At 34.9% G+C, this 18024-nt stretch overlaps 1 protein-coding gene across 2 annotated transcripts in view; it reads right to left on the bottom strand.

Annotated features, from left to right (window-relative positions):
- LOC105345495 (nonsense-mediated mRNA decay factor SMG5) overlaps positions 1-17743 on the bottom strand; it is a 32789-nt gene extending 15046 nt beyond the window's left edge. Inside the window, exons 1-20 of one of the 2 annotated variants that reach the window (XM_034461768.2) lie at positions 17532-17743; positions 16541-16639; positions 16033-16156; positions 15485-15641; positions 14468-14578; positions 14002-14091; positions 13015-13093; positions 12591-12716; positions 12170-12241; positions 11528-11718; positions 10886-11032; positions 10323-10483; positions 9747-9846; positions 8229-8645; positions 7525-7632; positions 6767-6836; positions 3314-3443; positions 2999-3074; positions 2338-2516; positions 1892-2047 (exon numbers count right to left, since the gene is read on the bottom strand). In XM_034461768.2, the coding sequence (XP_034317659.2) occupies positions 1892-2047; positions 2338-2516; positions 2999-3074; positions 3314-3443; positions 6767-6836; positions 7525-7632; positions 8229-8645; positions 9747-9846; positions 10323-10483; positions 10886-11032; positions 11528-11718; positions 12170-12241; positions 12591-12716; positions 13015-13093; positions 14002-14091; positions 14468-14578; positions 15485-15641; positions 16033-16156; positions 16541-16639; positions 17532-17599 (2661 nt within the window). In that variant the 5' untranslated portion in view covers positions 17600-17743. Of the gene's footprint in view, positions 1-1891; positions 2048-2337; positions 2517-2998; positions 3075-3313; positions 3444-6766; positions 6837-7524; positions 7633-8228; positions 8646-9746; positions 9847-10322; positions 10484-10885; positions 11033-11527; positions 11719-12169; positions 12242-12590; positions 12717-13014; positions 13094-14001; positions 14092-14467; positions 14579-15475; positions 15642-16032; positions 16157-16540; positions 16640-17531 lie in introns of both variants that reach the window. The other variant, XM_034461767.2, reaches the window with a different exon arrangement.
- Positions 17744-18024: the final 281 nt, after the last annotated feature.

Raw genomic sequence — 18024 nt, forward strand, 5'->3', positions numbered from 1 at the left:
GTCTCTCTCAAACACACACACAAAAAAACCCACTTGTAATGCATCTATACTTGTCCCTTAGCTTGACGTTGATAATACCTGTCAAACCTTTTAGTGCAATGGTTGGTCAATCAACTTGTTATTCTCCTATATATATTCTGTTAATCATACAGAGACCCCAGCAGACCATTCTTTTTTTTACACTTTTTATTGTTTTGAAAAAAAGTGGGGACTGCGGTAAACCATGACTGTAAAGTCAATGGTGCTTATCAAAGATAAAAGATTTGTGGTCAATTCTATATGCATACTATCCTGTCAAACCACAAAAACAGATAATATCACATCCTTGCAGTAGGCCAAAGTATAATAAAGATATCATTTCTACAAGTATTTCATATACCTAGATATACAGCATTATCCAGTAGGCCAAAGACCAAATAAGGAAATGAATTCTAAAAGTATTTCATTGTGAAAAAAAGAACAGAAAAATAAGAATTTCGCCTTGTGAAAAAGGTCATCTCCGAAACATGTGAGAATTTGAAAGATTTCAGGTAACGTGCAATAATTCTGTCATCCAACACACCTGCGATGGGAGAGAGAGAGAGAGGGGGATGAATAAGGACAGTGACAATGCTATCTCCCTGATGAAGTGTATGTACTTTGATTCCTGCCCTGTCGAAGGCTAATATTGACATTGTCAACCAACACACACAGCATTCCTGTAACAGTAACACTGTGTCACAAACAAGCTGAGCTCTCGCCCTCTCTGTAAATAGCAGGGCCCTGACCAGATAACAACCCCCCCCCCCCCCTCCAACCTTCCCCCCCCCCCTTTTTTTTTCCAGAAATAAACACCTTGTTCCTTGGTCAGATATAAAAATCTGCTCGAGATCTTTATATATAACACTATCATCATGTGGCCCCCTCTTCATGCATGCCACTTGACCGAGAATGAATTTGCAGATCTGCATGTGACACCTCACGCGTAAGATATGTGTTATCGAACCGAATTAAATTCCCCAAGTTTTAATCATAAGCAGTTAATACAGAACACTGTTAGAAAAAAATAAATATCAGATATAGAAATTGATACGGTGCGTATATTTCACTTAAAATGAATAACCTTTTACTTTGAAATATTTTTTGGATGATTGAGTACAAATTATCATCAATTCTTCTTACTTTAGAGCAGATCAAAAGGAAGCTTTCACCATGATATCATCAGCGAATTTGCATAAGCACATGTAAATCACAAACTTTACTCTCTCTATTGCTGTTCAAATTGCCAATTAAAATTCAAATTGAGGATGTTTATAGAAAACGGTCTAAAGAAGTGTAATTAGGTTTAAATTAATGAATTGAACATTGCAGTTTTTAAAACAGGATAAAACACAGAGTGGTCATTAATCTCTGCCTTTGGAGGTGAACAATTCGCTCAATGTAACTATGTAGGAAAAAAGAGTTCCTACAAAATCAGCATATTTAAGTTGTTTGATCTCAACTTAAACCTGCATCAGTTGTTTTTTTTTTTTAATCTGGTTTTTGTTTAACTGTGATTAAGGTACCTCTTATACTTTTTTAAAACACTATGTCACAAGATGGGGATTTAGATGTTTTGTTAAATTGTTTGTATCACTCGATCAGTTTGGTCGCATATCATTATATATCAGTGGTTAAAGTATCAGGCTTGTGAACCGCAGATCATGAGTTCAAATCTTGCTGGGGCTTTTGTTAATATTTACAGAATTAAAGTTTTAAAAATCATATTCATTTTATCCAAAATTGAATATTTTTCGCAAAACTGACTTATACACTTCTTATGCATCATGCTATATTTATCATAAGCAAGTAATTTTCTGCTGATTTGAGAAACTATTTCAAGGTGTAGTGAGCCACTTTAATTGTTACATACCTCTCGATCCATTGCCTCCTTTTCGTTTTCCTCCACATTTCCAGTGTGTGATGGACCAATGAACAAACTTTGCTCCTCATTGTAGATAAAGGTCAGATTCTCCAGGGATGACAGGTAGTAACCAAAGTGTCTCAGACTGCCTGTCCTCAAAAAGCACTAGTGAACAAAGAGCAGTAACTCTTACAATCCATACCCATGTACGCATGCATTCACAAATAGAGTTATCTTTCCTAGCATTGTTTGATATATAACAGGAAATTAGACAAACATCCTGATTTTCACACCTTACATCAAAAACTCATTCCCTAGAGAACCAATTGCTTCATCAATTTCCAATTAAAAATTTAAGCTGTAAGCTCTAACTTCCTCTTACTCAACAAATCTTGTTACAGACTAATGAGAGCTAATTTCGAATTGGCATGTTTTTTTTGCTATGCGTCTGTCACCTCTTGTATATCACTTAGCTGGCCCCTTCTCTTTGACGTAAATTCTATCCCTGCGTGGGCCTCTGCCAAGGGAGAGAACTGCCACAGGTTGATGTCCTCAGTGAGTGGAAACGTCTGTCTCCAGTCTGGTTGACCGGTGGCACTTAGTGTGGACTTGAGCTGGTCAACCCAACACTGATCTACAATGCAAAATAAAACCAATCGTGAATGAGAACATAATTATATCTGGTTTTTGTGATAATCTATTTTTTTTTGTTGTATTTTTTTTCAATCACTTCCACAATCACAAAAAATGCCATATGTGGAAACTTTTATCTTTTAAAATGACAAGAAAATAGCTAAAACACTGTACATATAAAAAAGATTTATATATTTACCCCATTTTCAAAAAATTTTGACATATGCCAAAAAACAAACCCAGATACCGGTACACTGTGGATTTTTAATATCAACCCTTATAAGCGTTATATGGCATGCCAAAACATTGCATTAAAATTACAACCATCTGTAATGAAAAATTGTTGAGAGATCTTTGATTACATTAATAAACGTTAACAAGATTTATTTTTTTTTTGGGGGGGGGGGGGGAGGATTGGGAGGGATTGGTTGAGGTGGGCTTTGTGGGCTAACAGACTATGGGCTCACACAACACAAGTCTTACCATGCCCAGCTATCACAGACTCCTTTGGAAGAATATTCAACAACACTGACAGCCTATGCCACAGGGATTGGGAACTCTGCAATGTAACAGCTCATTTTAAAAAAAAATAGTTCGGAATGAATAAATATTTTTCTTTTAAATAAAATTCAAACATATAGACATAAAAGTTAAAAATTAAGAAATATAATACAATGTTAGAAAATGTAGTAAACTTAAAACATCTAAAAAGAATATTATTTTAAATCAACACTAAGTTTCCCATCTGTACACTTTGAGAAATAAAAAGGAATGCCAAAATATTCATGATGCCATTACCTGAGCACAGGTGAGGATGACCTCTTTATTACATTTCATCCAATCACAGACCACCTTGACGACAGGCAGAAGACCCTCGGTCTGTAGGACGTCAATCAAGTTCTGTACCTGCCTGTGCTCGAGCTCAGTCCTAAAACAGAAAACAAACACATGAATATTCTCAAGGATTCAGTGTGTTATATACACTGTTTAGTAAGCTGTTTTACTGTTTTGGACCGATGCATTTCTGCCTAGTTGTACTTCCAAAAATCCCCCCCCCCCAAAAAAAATGTTTAATTAGCCCTGGTTTAATGAAAATGAACAAAAATGAAAGCAAATAGTGTGAATATAATAGAGGGCAAACTATTTCTTAATACTATATCCCTGATCCACCAATAGATTTACCTATTAAGGTCAAGATCTAGTAAATGAAAGGTGCCTACAGGTTTATGAAATTCAACGTTTAAACTCTGTCAATGATGCTTCATAACAATATCTTTGTTTCATAGGGTGTACCGGGGCTTAAATTTTTGGTAAACTCAATGAAAAACATGTTTTAGACAAGCATTTTCTTTGAAATATGAAGGATAAAAGTAACAAATATCGGACTTTTGTCCATTTTTGACCTATGAAATATATGTAGAATGCCTACAGTCTCTCCAAAAACGGCATTAAACAAGCTCTTGACTTTCTCTTTAAGATGATATCAAATTGAATATGGGTACCGGAATTACTTTTCCCGTGATTAAATATAGAATGTCAAAATATTGTTTTATTTTCTACATAATTCCTTTAAAGCCGTAAAATAAGGGAAAGGATTCATCAAAATCAATTATGACGTCATAATGGTTCTAGCACCAAAAAGACACTCTGGAATCATTTACTAGATCTTGACCTTAAGTAGATAGATCCCAGTGAAATCAGAAGTACCATAATGTCATAGTACTGGTAGTCTTTTTTAAAATGGCACTTGAATTTGGTTTGTAATTGAAAACCTGATTCCTAGAGTTATATCGTCTTCAGTCAATCTTTGACAATACGTTGTAGAGTAAAATAAATGAAATATAACATGCACGAATTGTTTTTGAACTTAAACGTCTGCCTGAGTAAACAACCTTCATTGTCACCTATGGAAAGAACTCCAGGTGTTCATTTATACCTGGTACTTTAGTTTTTAGCAACAAAAAAATAATAAATTCAAAAGTGCCAAAGTTTCCAGAAAAATAATGAAACCAGACTTTCCTGGTAAACTGCACATCTATACATTGCGTATTTATTTCCTACAAAGTTTAGGTAAATTCTGTGCAGTGGTTTCAGAGGAGTTGCACTTACAAAAAACCCCAGAATGCCTCTAGGATGTATGTGAAAGGCAAGTATATACTAGTAGAACCAACCCTCGAAACACCATCTAACAGCTTAGCAACCGCCTTCATCGAAAATGGAATAACAATCCCCTGGCTAGCATCAGGGGTTGTACTCAAAGCATTAGGAAGTGTTTGCATTGCGTTTTTAAACAACAAAAGAGGACATACACAATACTGAAGTGACATTTCACTTTGTAGAGAATGACTTTGTAAAACGCTATGTAAGAGTCGACCCAATATTGTAAAATCCGTATTATGACGTATTGCAATACTCGGACTACTTTAACTTGAGTATCTTTGACTGTTTGTTATTTGGTGTGATTCACTTTGAAAATGTTTTTTCACAGAAAATGAAACAACTCAAGAATATGAGGGAAAAAATTCTTTCCAAGAAAGCATTAGTCATCCCTTAAATATAATATTTTTCACACATAAAAGATCAATCTAAATGTCAGACAAATTGACTCATTATCAGCAATTGCTGTCTTTGTCTTTAACCAACAGAAATAAAGATTGTGTAAGGTGGAATAATTAATTACTGAAGTACAGATGAGACAGTCAGACAAACAATAAGAACAATACATCCGTATAATGCCAATTATTCAATTTGCAGATGATGTAAAGTATTTATAATTTATGACTTTTTATGAGATATGTGGGTTATGATAGATGATTTGATAATGAATACGAACTTAAAAACAGACGTCATTAAGAAATGAATGACATGGGTATCTTATAACAATGAACAGAAAAACAAGACAGAAAAACAGCGTCAGTCCACATCATCTATAACCAACTCAAAGCAACCAAAGATGGATCGACGTACAGTGCACGTGCAATTCAGGAGGATTATAGGTACTGTAGACACAGTGATGTCTGAATTGTCATGTTACAAGTGTATGAATAAATGTAGTATGCTGTCAATCAAAAAAAAAAACCAAAAAAACCCAAAAAACCCAAAAAACCAACAGAGTTCTCAGTAAATGGTAGGCACTGGTTCCACAAAGACACCTTACTGCTCAAAGGCCCCAACTGACAAGAATAGGTACGTAAAATCTGATGGCCCTTCTCCTACCAAGGGCGATTCTCCATACAAAAAAAATAATTTATCTTGGCAGGATGTAGAAGATGACAAACATGTACCATAGTGAAGTGCGTTTTTCTTTTTTTTGAGTACCGGTAAGTGCTTATTTTGTGCATATTTAATTTGTTATAAAGCATCAGTAATGGAGAGAGATTTAGCAACCCGACATGTACGCGTATGTGTACATGTTGACGGGTAAATATATGTATTAGTCTTTAGTTTTTGTAATGATGGTGAACATATGTACACAAAGGAATCTGAACCCAGCATCTTTGGCTTACAAACCCATACAGATAAAGCTAAAGAAATAACCCACTAGCCACAGGAAATAGTAGTGCCACACATCAGTACAACAGTAGGACACATTATTTCCAACATGGTTTGCAAGAAGAGATCTGATTGGTAAACAATTTCTGTACAACCAGCTTAGGCCGGTTTTAAAAAAGGAGCATCACCATGCAATGTTTAGAGACTGTCCTGAAGAGACTAGTTACATCACAAATGCACCATGTGTAGATTTCTATACAAAAAATAAATCTTGCGTAACTTAAGTATTTGTAAAATAGGGTACATGGGAAATCAATTTACTTTTGCTATCTCGGTCTGTGAGCCAATGCTTACTAGTGATACCCCCGCTCTGATGTGAATATACGTAACAAGCAAAGTCGTCTTTTAACAGGAAGTTGACATCTCCTTGTTACAAAAATAAATCCCACCATATGGCATGCCTAAAGAAAGAGTGTCATAAAATCTCAAACAGCTGCGATGATTAGTTGTTGAGAAATCTTTAACAAAAATTTGCGAAGGACCAACAGACAGACAGACAGAAACACAAGGGTAAAACAATATACCCCCCTCTCCTTTTGAGCGGGGGTATAATAAAGGGTGTACAGGTATTTATCCTGAGCTGTATTCCATTAACCGTTTGGCCTGTGGGCTCAGGGTGTATATGGAACAACTAAGGGTGAAATCCCTGTTCACCCTTGATTAAACCTGGATAGCTGTTAAGTTCTAGTGGAGCCATACCTGTCTGTTGAGTCAGATAAACTGCCCTGATCCTCCGCCTCTGTAGTGGAATCCTCACAACCTGACATTTCTACAACAGAGGTCATCACTGGTCATTATCATTCTGTGAACAAATGTCAGCCAACTTTTGTTTCGATAAACAGATTAATTTACTGGTAAATGTAGTGTATGACAAATTCATTCCACTCCACCCATCCCCCATAGTTCAGTCATCTAAGGACATAAATTTCTCTAAGTTTGGCCTGCATTTCTAAGATTATTATATTTCTTAACTTTGCCTGTGTCACCTCTGTCAATGTTACTTGTGTATGTATTACCTTTATGTAACCTTTATGTAACATGTGTATGTATTACCTGTGCCTTCGATATCTGTGTCTGGTGTACTTGTGTCTGTATTACAGTGTACCTGTAATTAAGTTACTCGTGTCTTTATTACCTGTATTAAATTTCCTATGCTTGTTTTATCTGTATTTAAGTTACCTGTGCTTTAGATATAAGTGTCTACATTGCCTGTGTCTGTGTTACCTAAATGTTACAAATGTCTAAATCACCTAGGCCTTATCTCATATGTATATGTGTAACCTAGGCCTATCTCACCTTTATCTGTGTTACCTGAGCCTATCTCACCTGTATCTGTGTTACCTGGGCATATCTCACCTGTATCTGAGTTACATGTACCTGAGCCTATCTCACCTGTATCTGAGTTACATATACCTGGGCCTATCTCACCTGTATCTGGTTACCTGGGCATATCTCACCTGTATCTGTGGGCCCAGCACTGACTTCAGTGTCTGTCTCTATCACAAAGTTGGCCATTTTACTGGTGATTTCAGCCACATGTTTAGCCTCAGAAGATAATGCAAAACCTAGAAAAACATTTTTTTAATAAATAAAGATATACCAATGTCAGTAATAAATGACTTCTATCTAGAATATAACTACATGTGTAGATATAAATTTCCAACAAAATGCTAAGTTCCATCAATTATTAATTGTTCACATATAACAAATACAAATTTATATAACAAATACATGTTTATATACGTGTATAAATAAGAAATTAAATCAAAATTCAAGACCTTAAGGTATCTTAGGTGTTATGTCAGTTGCTGATTATTGCCTTTTTAAACTTTTTAATCTTACATGATGACTTCTTCAACAGACAGAAATTTATTCACATATTCAATGCAATGGTTCTAACTTGCTATTAATACTGATCAATCAATACCAACCCACCCCTCCCCATATCAAATTTTCTCTCTTATTCCCAAATAACATGAACACATTAGCAGGCTCTGGAGCCATAAAACTTCATAGTCACTTTTGATCAAAGTCTCACTTTTCTTCTACATTTACTTTATCTTTTAAGAGACTTACATGTATATCACAGATGAGCCCATGAAAGCTTTACGGCCTTAAACCCAGGTTGTTTTTTTTTCATGGGGGGTGATAGCAGACTTACCTGGAGGGACAGGGACCTCTTTCTTGCCCTGAACAACTTCCTCACAGTTAGCCAGTTCCGCCTCATCTCTCTCCGTGATCCGACTGTTCTGTGCCTCCAGGCGGAAGTTCTGTCCAAGCAATGTCATAGAAGACGACAGCAACTCGGATGACAGATGAGCCAGCGAGTCTGAGTCCGCTGACCAGATGTTGGTCTGTGAACTCATCAGCTCCATGTTGTTTGAGTTCAGGTTTGTCATGCTGGAGTCCGGAGTGGGCTTGGCACTGCTGGATGGAGACTTGGATGCAAATCCGGGTTCCAGTTCCTGGCTCTCCATGAGATCATCTGAGATTTCCGAGTCTGAGTCATTGGTGAAGAAGCCTACAAATTCTTCCTCAGACTCGTCCGACAAAAACTGGTCTGACAAATCCCCACCTCCTGAAACAGGCATTCAATTTGCATCGTAGGTTGCAAAACCAAATAATCATTAAGTTTGAAAGTAATATAAATTTTGATGTACTTTTAAAAATAATAATGTTTAGTGCATTGTCTCTTGAATTTTCCATAGCAAAGTACAATGAAATTTTGAACATGTATATTTTTCAAAAAATCCAATATTCAAAAGCATATCCCTTTTTTTGAGAGTACAGAGTAATTCTGTAGTTTAATATGAAAATGATCAATATGTAATACAGGTGAATCTCAATAACTCGAACCTCAGGGGACCATGATTAAACTTCGAAAGATCAAGAGTTCGAGAGATCGAAAGTTTAAAAAATTCCGGAAATTTTTGTTCGGGTCATTTTGGTTCTAAAATTATAGTAGCTGGAAATTTACATTTATAACATGGAAGGAGAGTCATGATTTCAATTGTATTTTCTGCTACATTACTTCAATTTAAACAATACAGAACATAGTTGTGTGGTTATTAAGTGTATTTTTTCACGTTATAAAACATTTAAGCATATTATGTTTTCTTAATCATTACGACAGAGTATGTTAAATAAAGAGCAGTTTACTGTAACTTTCACAAGTTGTTGAAATTAATAGATCAGTTACAAATTACCTATCTACCCTATGAAGGAAGCAAGGGGAAGTGTCACTTACGTAATCAACCAATTAACACTACCACGCTAGCCCCCAGGACTTTACTCAGCCATCCAGGTTAGGTCCACGCGGAGCTATAATTATACGCTTGATTGGCCCCTTGTGTACACAGCAACCACTTCGAGTTATCAAGAGTGAAAAACAATGAAATATATGTAACCTGACCCAGGTTTTACTTCGAGAGATCAAGAACTTCGAGAGATCGGAGTTCGAGAGATCATGAGTAAATTTGCTTAGTTATATAGAGAAAAAAATCGGGACCGTGAGTTCACTTCGAGAGATCGAAGTTAGAGCCATCGAGTGTCACCTGTATTAAAATTCTTTTGAATAGTTTAACATCAAAGGTATCATGAGGCTTTGGACATAATGACAATGTTTTAATGGGTTTTACAGTGGGGGAAATGAATATTTCCTGTATAAAGGTATTCTCACCTTCACTCAGATCAGACACATCAGACATGTCCGAACTGTCACTCTCATTCCCTCTCCGCCGCTGTCGTCGTCGCTTCATGGTTTTAACTTTTCCACTTTTCTAAAACAATATTTGTTCAATTTACAATGACATATAGAAATAGTACCGGTAAGTCTGTTAAAATATGTGTAAAATATTCAATAATTTTAAAAACTTCAAATACAAAGTAAAAATAAATTGCCTGCATAACACAAAATCTCTTCCACAGTAATGTTAAAAAATTAACACCCTCTCAACAAAGTTTTTTTTGGTAAAATCTGATGTTTAACAAATTTATTTTTCCTTCATTTGAAAAGAACTTTAAAAATTTCTCTGTCACAATTCTGACTACCTACAATCTGTTATCATTTCAAACCCAACACAACAAAATATCTTCACTGTGTATTAAATGGCAATTTCAGCTTTCCCTTTTCACCTTTGAAATTAAACTCTATCAAAATTTTCATTTCATTGCAGAGGCCTCCTTACTTTGCAGTATTCAATACTGACATTTTAAGGCCATCGTTTTTGGAACTATGCCAATAACGCACCCCTACCTTGTCGCCATCCCCCTTCTCCTCGTCCTTACTCTCCCCGTTCTGGGTGGCCTCCGATGTCCGTCTGTTCCTGCTGTGATACTGGTAGGGGTCGGGGTCGTTCTTCGGTCCATTGGATGGTCCATCTTCTCCAGCCTCCATATCAGACAAGTCTTCATCACCTGAACAATAAAAAATTATATCAATCTTCTCCGGCAATAACAAGAATTATCAAAACAACAACTAATGGGTCTACATGTGCAAATGTGCTTGCATTACTTATTTCTAAATATATGTCGTAAAAATTTGAAATAGTATGGAATACAAAAAATCTTTTCAAATTCCTATATTGAAATACTCAAATACATGTATTGCATTTGATTATTTTTTTATTTATTTCAACAACAATAAAAGGTCTTATACATATGATGATATTTGTACAGGTATATCTAAAAGATTACTATTTTTCTTGCAAATACATTTCATATTTTTTTCAACCCTTTTTTTTTAAAAGAAAACTTTAAATCAAAAAGTAAATATATTTTTTAAAGATGCACTGTTTCTAAAGGAAATAGACTCTTTACCTGTGGCCTGTTCCTCCTCATGGTGCAGTAGTTTGTTAGGATTCTCTTTTTCATACAGGGCGTTGCGAAGCCGAATGACCACATGGTTCAGGATGTGTGAGAACAGTGCTAACAGGAAGGCTATGGCCGCTGTCACTTGTTTAGAACCTACAAATTTCAAGTTTTATGAAATATTTGCCACTTAGGCAACAAAACAGTCAATACCATTCTAATTTTAATAGAAACCATCAACTCTTTGTAAAAATCAATACAAAAATATCGAGGTTGATGAAATCAGGCGTGTATTGTACTGTAGTAAAATGCATAACAAAAATTTTTTTTTTAAAATTCAAATCCAACTAATTTCATAGAATATTCATGATCTCCCTACCACCCAAAAATTTATCTAACCATTAGGTTTTCATCATTTAATGTACACTTTGATATGATTCTACATATATCACAGACTTTGTACCCTGGCAGATATATACACTGTACTTTGTCCAAGATAATTGAAATCCCCTATTTTTGAATACCAATTTAAACATAAATTGCTCAAATGACCAAAACTGAAAAAACCACTCAACAGTGGAAGTTTGAGCTTAAAAAAATCTATTTGTAACTCTGCAACATCAGCAGTGATTCTTCGTATGGTAGACATACCTCTGATCTGCAGTAGGTGGATGGTGGACATACAAATCACCACCAGCTTAAACACCAGGTCATCGTCCAGATACTGCAGGTTCTCGTCGCGGTTTTCCTCCTCCGCATACACCACCGGCTCGTAAAACATGCACAGATTGAAACTCTGCAGGGCCGACTGACAGCATTCCTGTAGCTCTGCTGGGTCAATGCTGAAAAACATCAAAATGTTGCAGTGCCAGTATATTGAAAAAAAAAAACTCACTTAATAAACCTTTTTCTTAGTATTCAATGTTCATTGATGTTACTTTTTACTTGAATTCTTTTAAAGTATGTATTCTTAATTTTTTTAAAGCATGATTTAGTCTAGATTGTTGTAAAAAAAAATCCCTGTAGTCTGTTTTTCAAGACAATTATAAGAGAAGCAATTGTTAAATTTTCCATCGTTATCGGCAATCATCAGAGTTATCCCTCTTAGATTCTATATTGCTAGCAGTGTAAATTGTGGTCAATCAGCCAGCAGTGTAGGTTTGTGGAAGATGATGATGACCTGCAGTGGTGTGATGATTGGTTTTGGCGATAAATGGTGTTAATTTTCTGGTGTGACCAATAGAATGCAGGTGCATTGGCAGGTATGATAATGTACATTTAGCAGGGTATTACCTTCTGTTCGCATCAAAGAACACGTCTAGTAGATGAATAAAGTGGATCAGGAAAAACTTGACATCATATTGCCTGGAGAGGAAAAAAAGAAGAAAATAATTATTACTACTATTTATTAACTGATAAAAGCAATAATACTATTTATCCTTGTATATGCTTAGAATATCAGGGGTTGGGGTTCTCTTAGTCTATTCCAGATGTGTTATGAAATCACATTAAAAACATTTATTAAAACACCAATATGAAATGTACCAGCTTTAACAGTTAATTAAATTATAAATATTTTCTAGACACAGTAGCTAGACACATAGAAACCCAGATAAATAGAAGCTTCTTTTCTATAACTTATTTACAAGGGTCCAAGGGAAGAGGTGGTTGGGTTATACACAGTGTCCTATGTAATCTGACGATATACACAGACCTCTGTAACTCCGGGGGCAGGTTCTGGCTGTTGTTTTGCTGTAGTTCTCTGAACCGCTTCCTGTTCTTCTCAAACAGCCTGTCCAGATTACCCTCCGCTCCGTCAAATGCTTTCTCACACACCATACTGCAACATAGCAGATACACATTTTGTTGAGTAAACTTTTGTGAAAAAAGTTTTAACTTAATTAACCTTTCTGATCAATTATAAGCCTTAGCTTTTCGTCGACAAATTGTTTATATTTATGTTAAAAAGATTTTCGTGAAGTATACAGAACAATGTGGGGTGGTTAACTTTTTAAGTGTTTTAATTGGCAAAAGCTGGATGTAGCAAGAATATTATGAGGCAATTAATCTTATACTTTTGGATATGGACTACTTTTAATGTCAACCAATCAGAACACCAATAACTTCTTGATACTGACCATCTGATGTAATGGTATGCAGCCTCACACTGGAAGTAGCGGGAACCCTTCAGTGTACCCAGTTGGTTGTGGGGCATCCCTGTCAAAAAGTACAAACACAATGTGACAGTTAATACATGTACCTCATAAAGTAGGGACTACAAATGGAGTTAAAAGGGTTGTAAATTTAAATAAAGATAATGGAACAGTAAAATATATTACATCCATAAATTCTTCATTAAATTTAAGCATTGAATGCTTATTTTGGATATCATCAGTCCTGTAACACACCAGGCTGGGCGTTAGTGCGGTATGATTACTTGTCTGCATTGCCTGGTGTGTTATATGACCGACAATATCCAAAAATAAGCATTCGATGCATATATTCAAATTTTCTGCTATCCGGAATCCTAATAGTAGACAGTTTTACTCCCAAAATTATGAAAAATTGACATAAATAACAATGATGTGAATTTACCACTGGTGAGGTACACAATGGTAATTACCCCAGGTACATGTACAATACATGAAGTTTTCCATAAGTTTTAAGACTTGCAAATTTACACACTAACTTATCGTATCCACTAGGCTTGAGTATTGCCACCAACCTAACGATACGATACAAATCACGATATATATTAATGCGATAAATCTTGTATCACGATAGAGTTGTCAACTAAAAATAAACTGATATCTATGTTGCCTACCTCTATAAGAAATAAGAAAATATGTCAACTATTTACAAAATCAATCAACAAACTGTAGCGATATAAAATTCAATTGATTAAAACAAAATGACCAAATTATTTCTAACTTTAATTGTAGTTTCTTAATGTCTTTATGTTATGTATACTTTGTAATTATTCTAGAAAGTCAATGAAAATTAACTCATTCAGTGTTTCAGGATACACATGTAATGATACGATAGGCATATTGTGGGCCCTCACAATCAATAAAATTGATATATCTCTGTATCGTTACACCACTAATATCCAAACACTAACTTACCATTATCCGGGTACAGGGCAATGGCCTGATGGTAGAATCTCTCTGCTGCCGCTTTGCTGACACCTTTATCAAACTCTTGCTGGTAACGTGCTAGAAATATCAAATGAAGTACAATAAATCAATAGATTGATAATGTAAATCTACTTTACAATACATTTCTATTCCTTTTTAAAGGGAACTGCAATGTCTTGCTTAAAATTATCTTTATATTGTATGGGTATAATAAACAATGTCATCTGGGCAATGGACCTTATTTCTCATTTTTTTTCCGATCCCATTTTTCTGATCAAATGTACGTTGCAATACTTTTATTCCCTTGCCTTGTTCACTCATTGACAATTGTATAACAGTACATTTGTATGGAATAGTACTACTATTCTTTATTATACTATAATACTCTTATATTATCTAGTTAAAAGGAAAGAGTAAACTCCTATTTCCTTGCCCCACAAAGATAAATTCTTACCAATGTCCCCCAGACAGACCATGCAGCGATGGCAGGCCCTGGTGGCCCAGTCCTGGACCGCGGGGGTGGCATCCCTCCTCCTGACCGCCTGACTCAGCGACTTCTTGTGTCCTGCGGAATAAAATTATCAGAGTCTATAGAAATTGTTCATTTTTTTTTAAAACAAAACTCACAAGTCTTCAAGACATCAGAAAAGAGTGAACACTCTCTCACACATGATATCAGTGTTATCACATGTAATATCAATTGTTTAATGTGATATCATAATGTTGCATTTGATATCACTGAAATTGCCCACTTGATTGACAATGATATCAATCCATCATTTTCATATCATAAGTAACTTGCACACTGAAAACTTTAAACAAATCATGGTTATGTTCAGATTTTTTTTTTTACAAATCATGAAAATATTCAAAATAGCCCAAAATATAGTAAACATTAGATGACACATACAAGCACCAATTAATCCTGATGAAGAATGTCAACAAATGTGACATCCACTGAAATCCAGTCCAACTGAACAACTGAGTTTTAAAAATTAAGCTTAAGATATTACACTAAAAATGTTTTTTGGACCTTTGGATTCACTTTGAAAATGTCAATATAATATATCCTTATCTTATTGGGAGCCTTAAAGAGTTTCAAACATGAAAATTACTTTACCTCTAACCTAATATAATCAATTGAAAATCCTTAAAATTCCTAATACCTGTACATGTATCAGAGTTTGTGTTACAGTAAATGGTTAAGAATATCACGGGAGACACCTAAAAAATTTGCTCTATCTTTGAACTGACTGTTTCCATGTTTGTACGTAACAAACTCCAATGTATAAGTAACAGTGACAGAAACCGATATAAAAAGATTGACCTATGTGTTGCTTTGTCAAAGAAACACACATCTAAAGACTGTAAGAAAAACACATCTGTCTAAGAATGGAAAGACATCAAACATAATCCAAGATAATGAATGTGATGATTGTAAGAAAGACTGTAAAATTGTTACCATTCGTACCAGATTTGGATTCTGGTATTAGGAAGAAGTCGACGGTTCTGTGGAGCTTAAGACTGAACTCAGACTGGAGCCGGAAGATCAGGTGGTGGTAGTAGCCGGTGGCGGCCGACAGGTGAGTGCGGAAGGCAGCCTCTAACGAGCTTCCCGACCTCAGGTGCTAAAACAATGGTGTATTTCTTAGAGGTTTCCATCATTTGATGACATCAATACATACCATATCAACTGCATTGGTAGCATACTATTTAATCTCTTATGGTCACTACAAGCCTTTAATATACCCTTTTTTTCTTGAACTCTCATGATTAACAATGCTGTGGTTTCATCAATATTCGTTGAATACCAATTTTCGTGGATTTTGTTGTTAAGTTGATCCACAAAATTAAATGTTCATTGAAGTGCAATTTCTATTAAGATTTTGTATTGATAGGGTCATTGGCCTCAAATTTACGTATCCTTGACACTGTGATTTTCACTTTATCCACGAAAATTGATATCCTTGAATATTAATGAAACCACAGTACATGTATAACTACAAGTTTTTATTGTACCCTTCTATTTTTCTTGACCAGCTGGATCGGATCATAAAACACTTTCCTCCACAGTACTTCCTCTGCTTTTCTCCCATAATCCACTGGGTTATAGAACATCAAGCGCTCACAGTATTCTTTCAATCTATGTAAAATGAGAATGCTTTCATCAAAAACACTGACTTGAAATGAAAATATAAATAAGCAATCATATTAATAATTTATAAAATAATAAGAAAAAAAAAGGTTTAAACAATAGAACATTTAAAATGTGTTTGTAACATATTCATTAAATATATACTTTGGGGTATGATTCATTCATTTCTTGATATTTATTAATTTAAAAAAAAATGTGATAACACAATTCACTTTGTGGAAGCTGAAATACAGAGAAATAACATCATACATGAGTAATTAATAGCAATATAAGAACATTTTGTGACCTACCTTCCCATCAAAAATACTAAAAGAAAATATATGATTTGAAGATTAAAAACTTTATAATAATTCAGATTAAAAGAGGAATTACTTATTTCTGAGACCCACAGCATCCTGCAAGAATACATCTCTATATGCTTTCTTCTGCTTCAATATCTCATCAAGCTTTTTTATTGCATCTAATGCAGCCCTGTAAAGAAAAATATCAAACAGTAAGAAATAAAACATCAAGGTCATGTTGTTTTCTATTGGCTTAAGGTCTACTTGTTGTCAATTTCAAATTTTGTAAAATATTTTGATGAGATAAAATACAAACCAAAGTTTTGCATGAATAAGGATGTTATAAAAGCAAAAATGTTAATTTAAAAAAAGAAATCATTTGCTGAAAAGCAGTTATTAAATCAATTCTAGTGCAAAGTCACTAGTTTAGAGTAAAGAGTAATAGACCCCCCCCCCCCCCCCCCATCTCTCATACAAACTAATGAGTTCCAATTCTTGCTATATAGGATATAGTCATTTTAAAGGATAACTAAAATACGAAATTAATCGATATGAGAGATGTACATTTAGTAGCAAGTTTTTGTTTTTACTGCATGTGTTCTTCAGAAATTCTTAAAAGTAAATGTGGTAAGTAAATGACAAACAATAGACCCCTTCATGGTAACTGCAGTACTGCTCTTTTGCAGGGCAAAATGACTCAGTTTGGCGAAATATGAAGTAACGCTAATTGTTTCATCTATGTCATTTAATTCTTTACCATCTTATATTTCCTCAAAATCTGTCAATTTTCTCTGCAAAAGAGCAGTACCATAGTTACCGTGAAAGGATCCATATACAATATAGTCTTCAGCTGGAACAAATTTAACCTTCAGCATTGGACTAGATAAGGACTTTTAATTACACAGACATTATAAGTTTTCTTAATATCTAATACACTGCCTAAAAATTAATTGATAAGACGAACCATTCATTGTATTAAGGCATGTTATGACTGAAATCAACATTATTTTAAGAAGTTTAAAATTATGCATGAATGATATTAGACAAGGAAAGAAATTATAAGTGCAAAAAACATCAGGGACCTGTAAACACGTTTCGCTTTGTCAACATCCGGTTTTGATTCGCCTGGTTTTTCTGTCGCCTTCTTCATCTCTTTGGCAATGCATGGACAGAGACAACCAAAACATCCCAAGAGGTCATCTCTGCTCGAGGGAGTCTGGATATATCGTCATAGTTTCATTTTCAGAAGACCTTTCGCCATGTTGTTTCTGTAGAGGAGTTCCGAACGATTCCAACGGACAACGACGAGGAATACGAAAAATAAATATGGCGTCGTTCGTGTCGCGGGAAAATTCAAGTTTGATCCTTGTGCGTGTACCAGGAGGTTTTGCTACTTTCAAATATCGTTTTAAAAAGAAAAATGCATGCATATGGATCTAGGGAATGGTTTAAATTATGGGGATGAACTTGTGAGGACATGGTTTAATAAGACAAAGAAATAGTTGGGTTTTCGTAAATCTGCTTTTATCAGTCGTTTATAGCAAGAAAAAAGCAAAAATTCGTGCTTAGATCGTA

Source organism: Magallana gigas, chromosome 6 (genome assembly GCF_963853765.1).
Source record: "Magallana gigas chromosome 6, xbMagGiga1.1, whole genome shotgun sequence".
Lineage (NCBI taxonomy): Eukaryota > Metazoa > Mollusca > Bivalvia > Ostreida > Ostreidae > Magallana > Magallana gigas.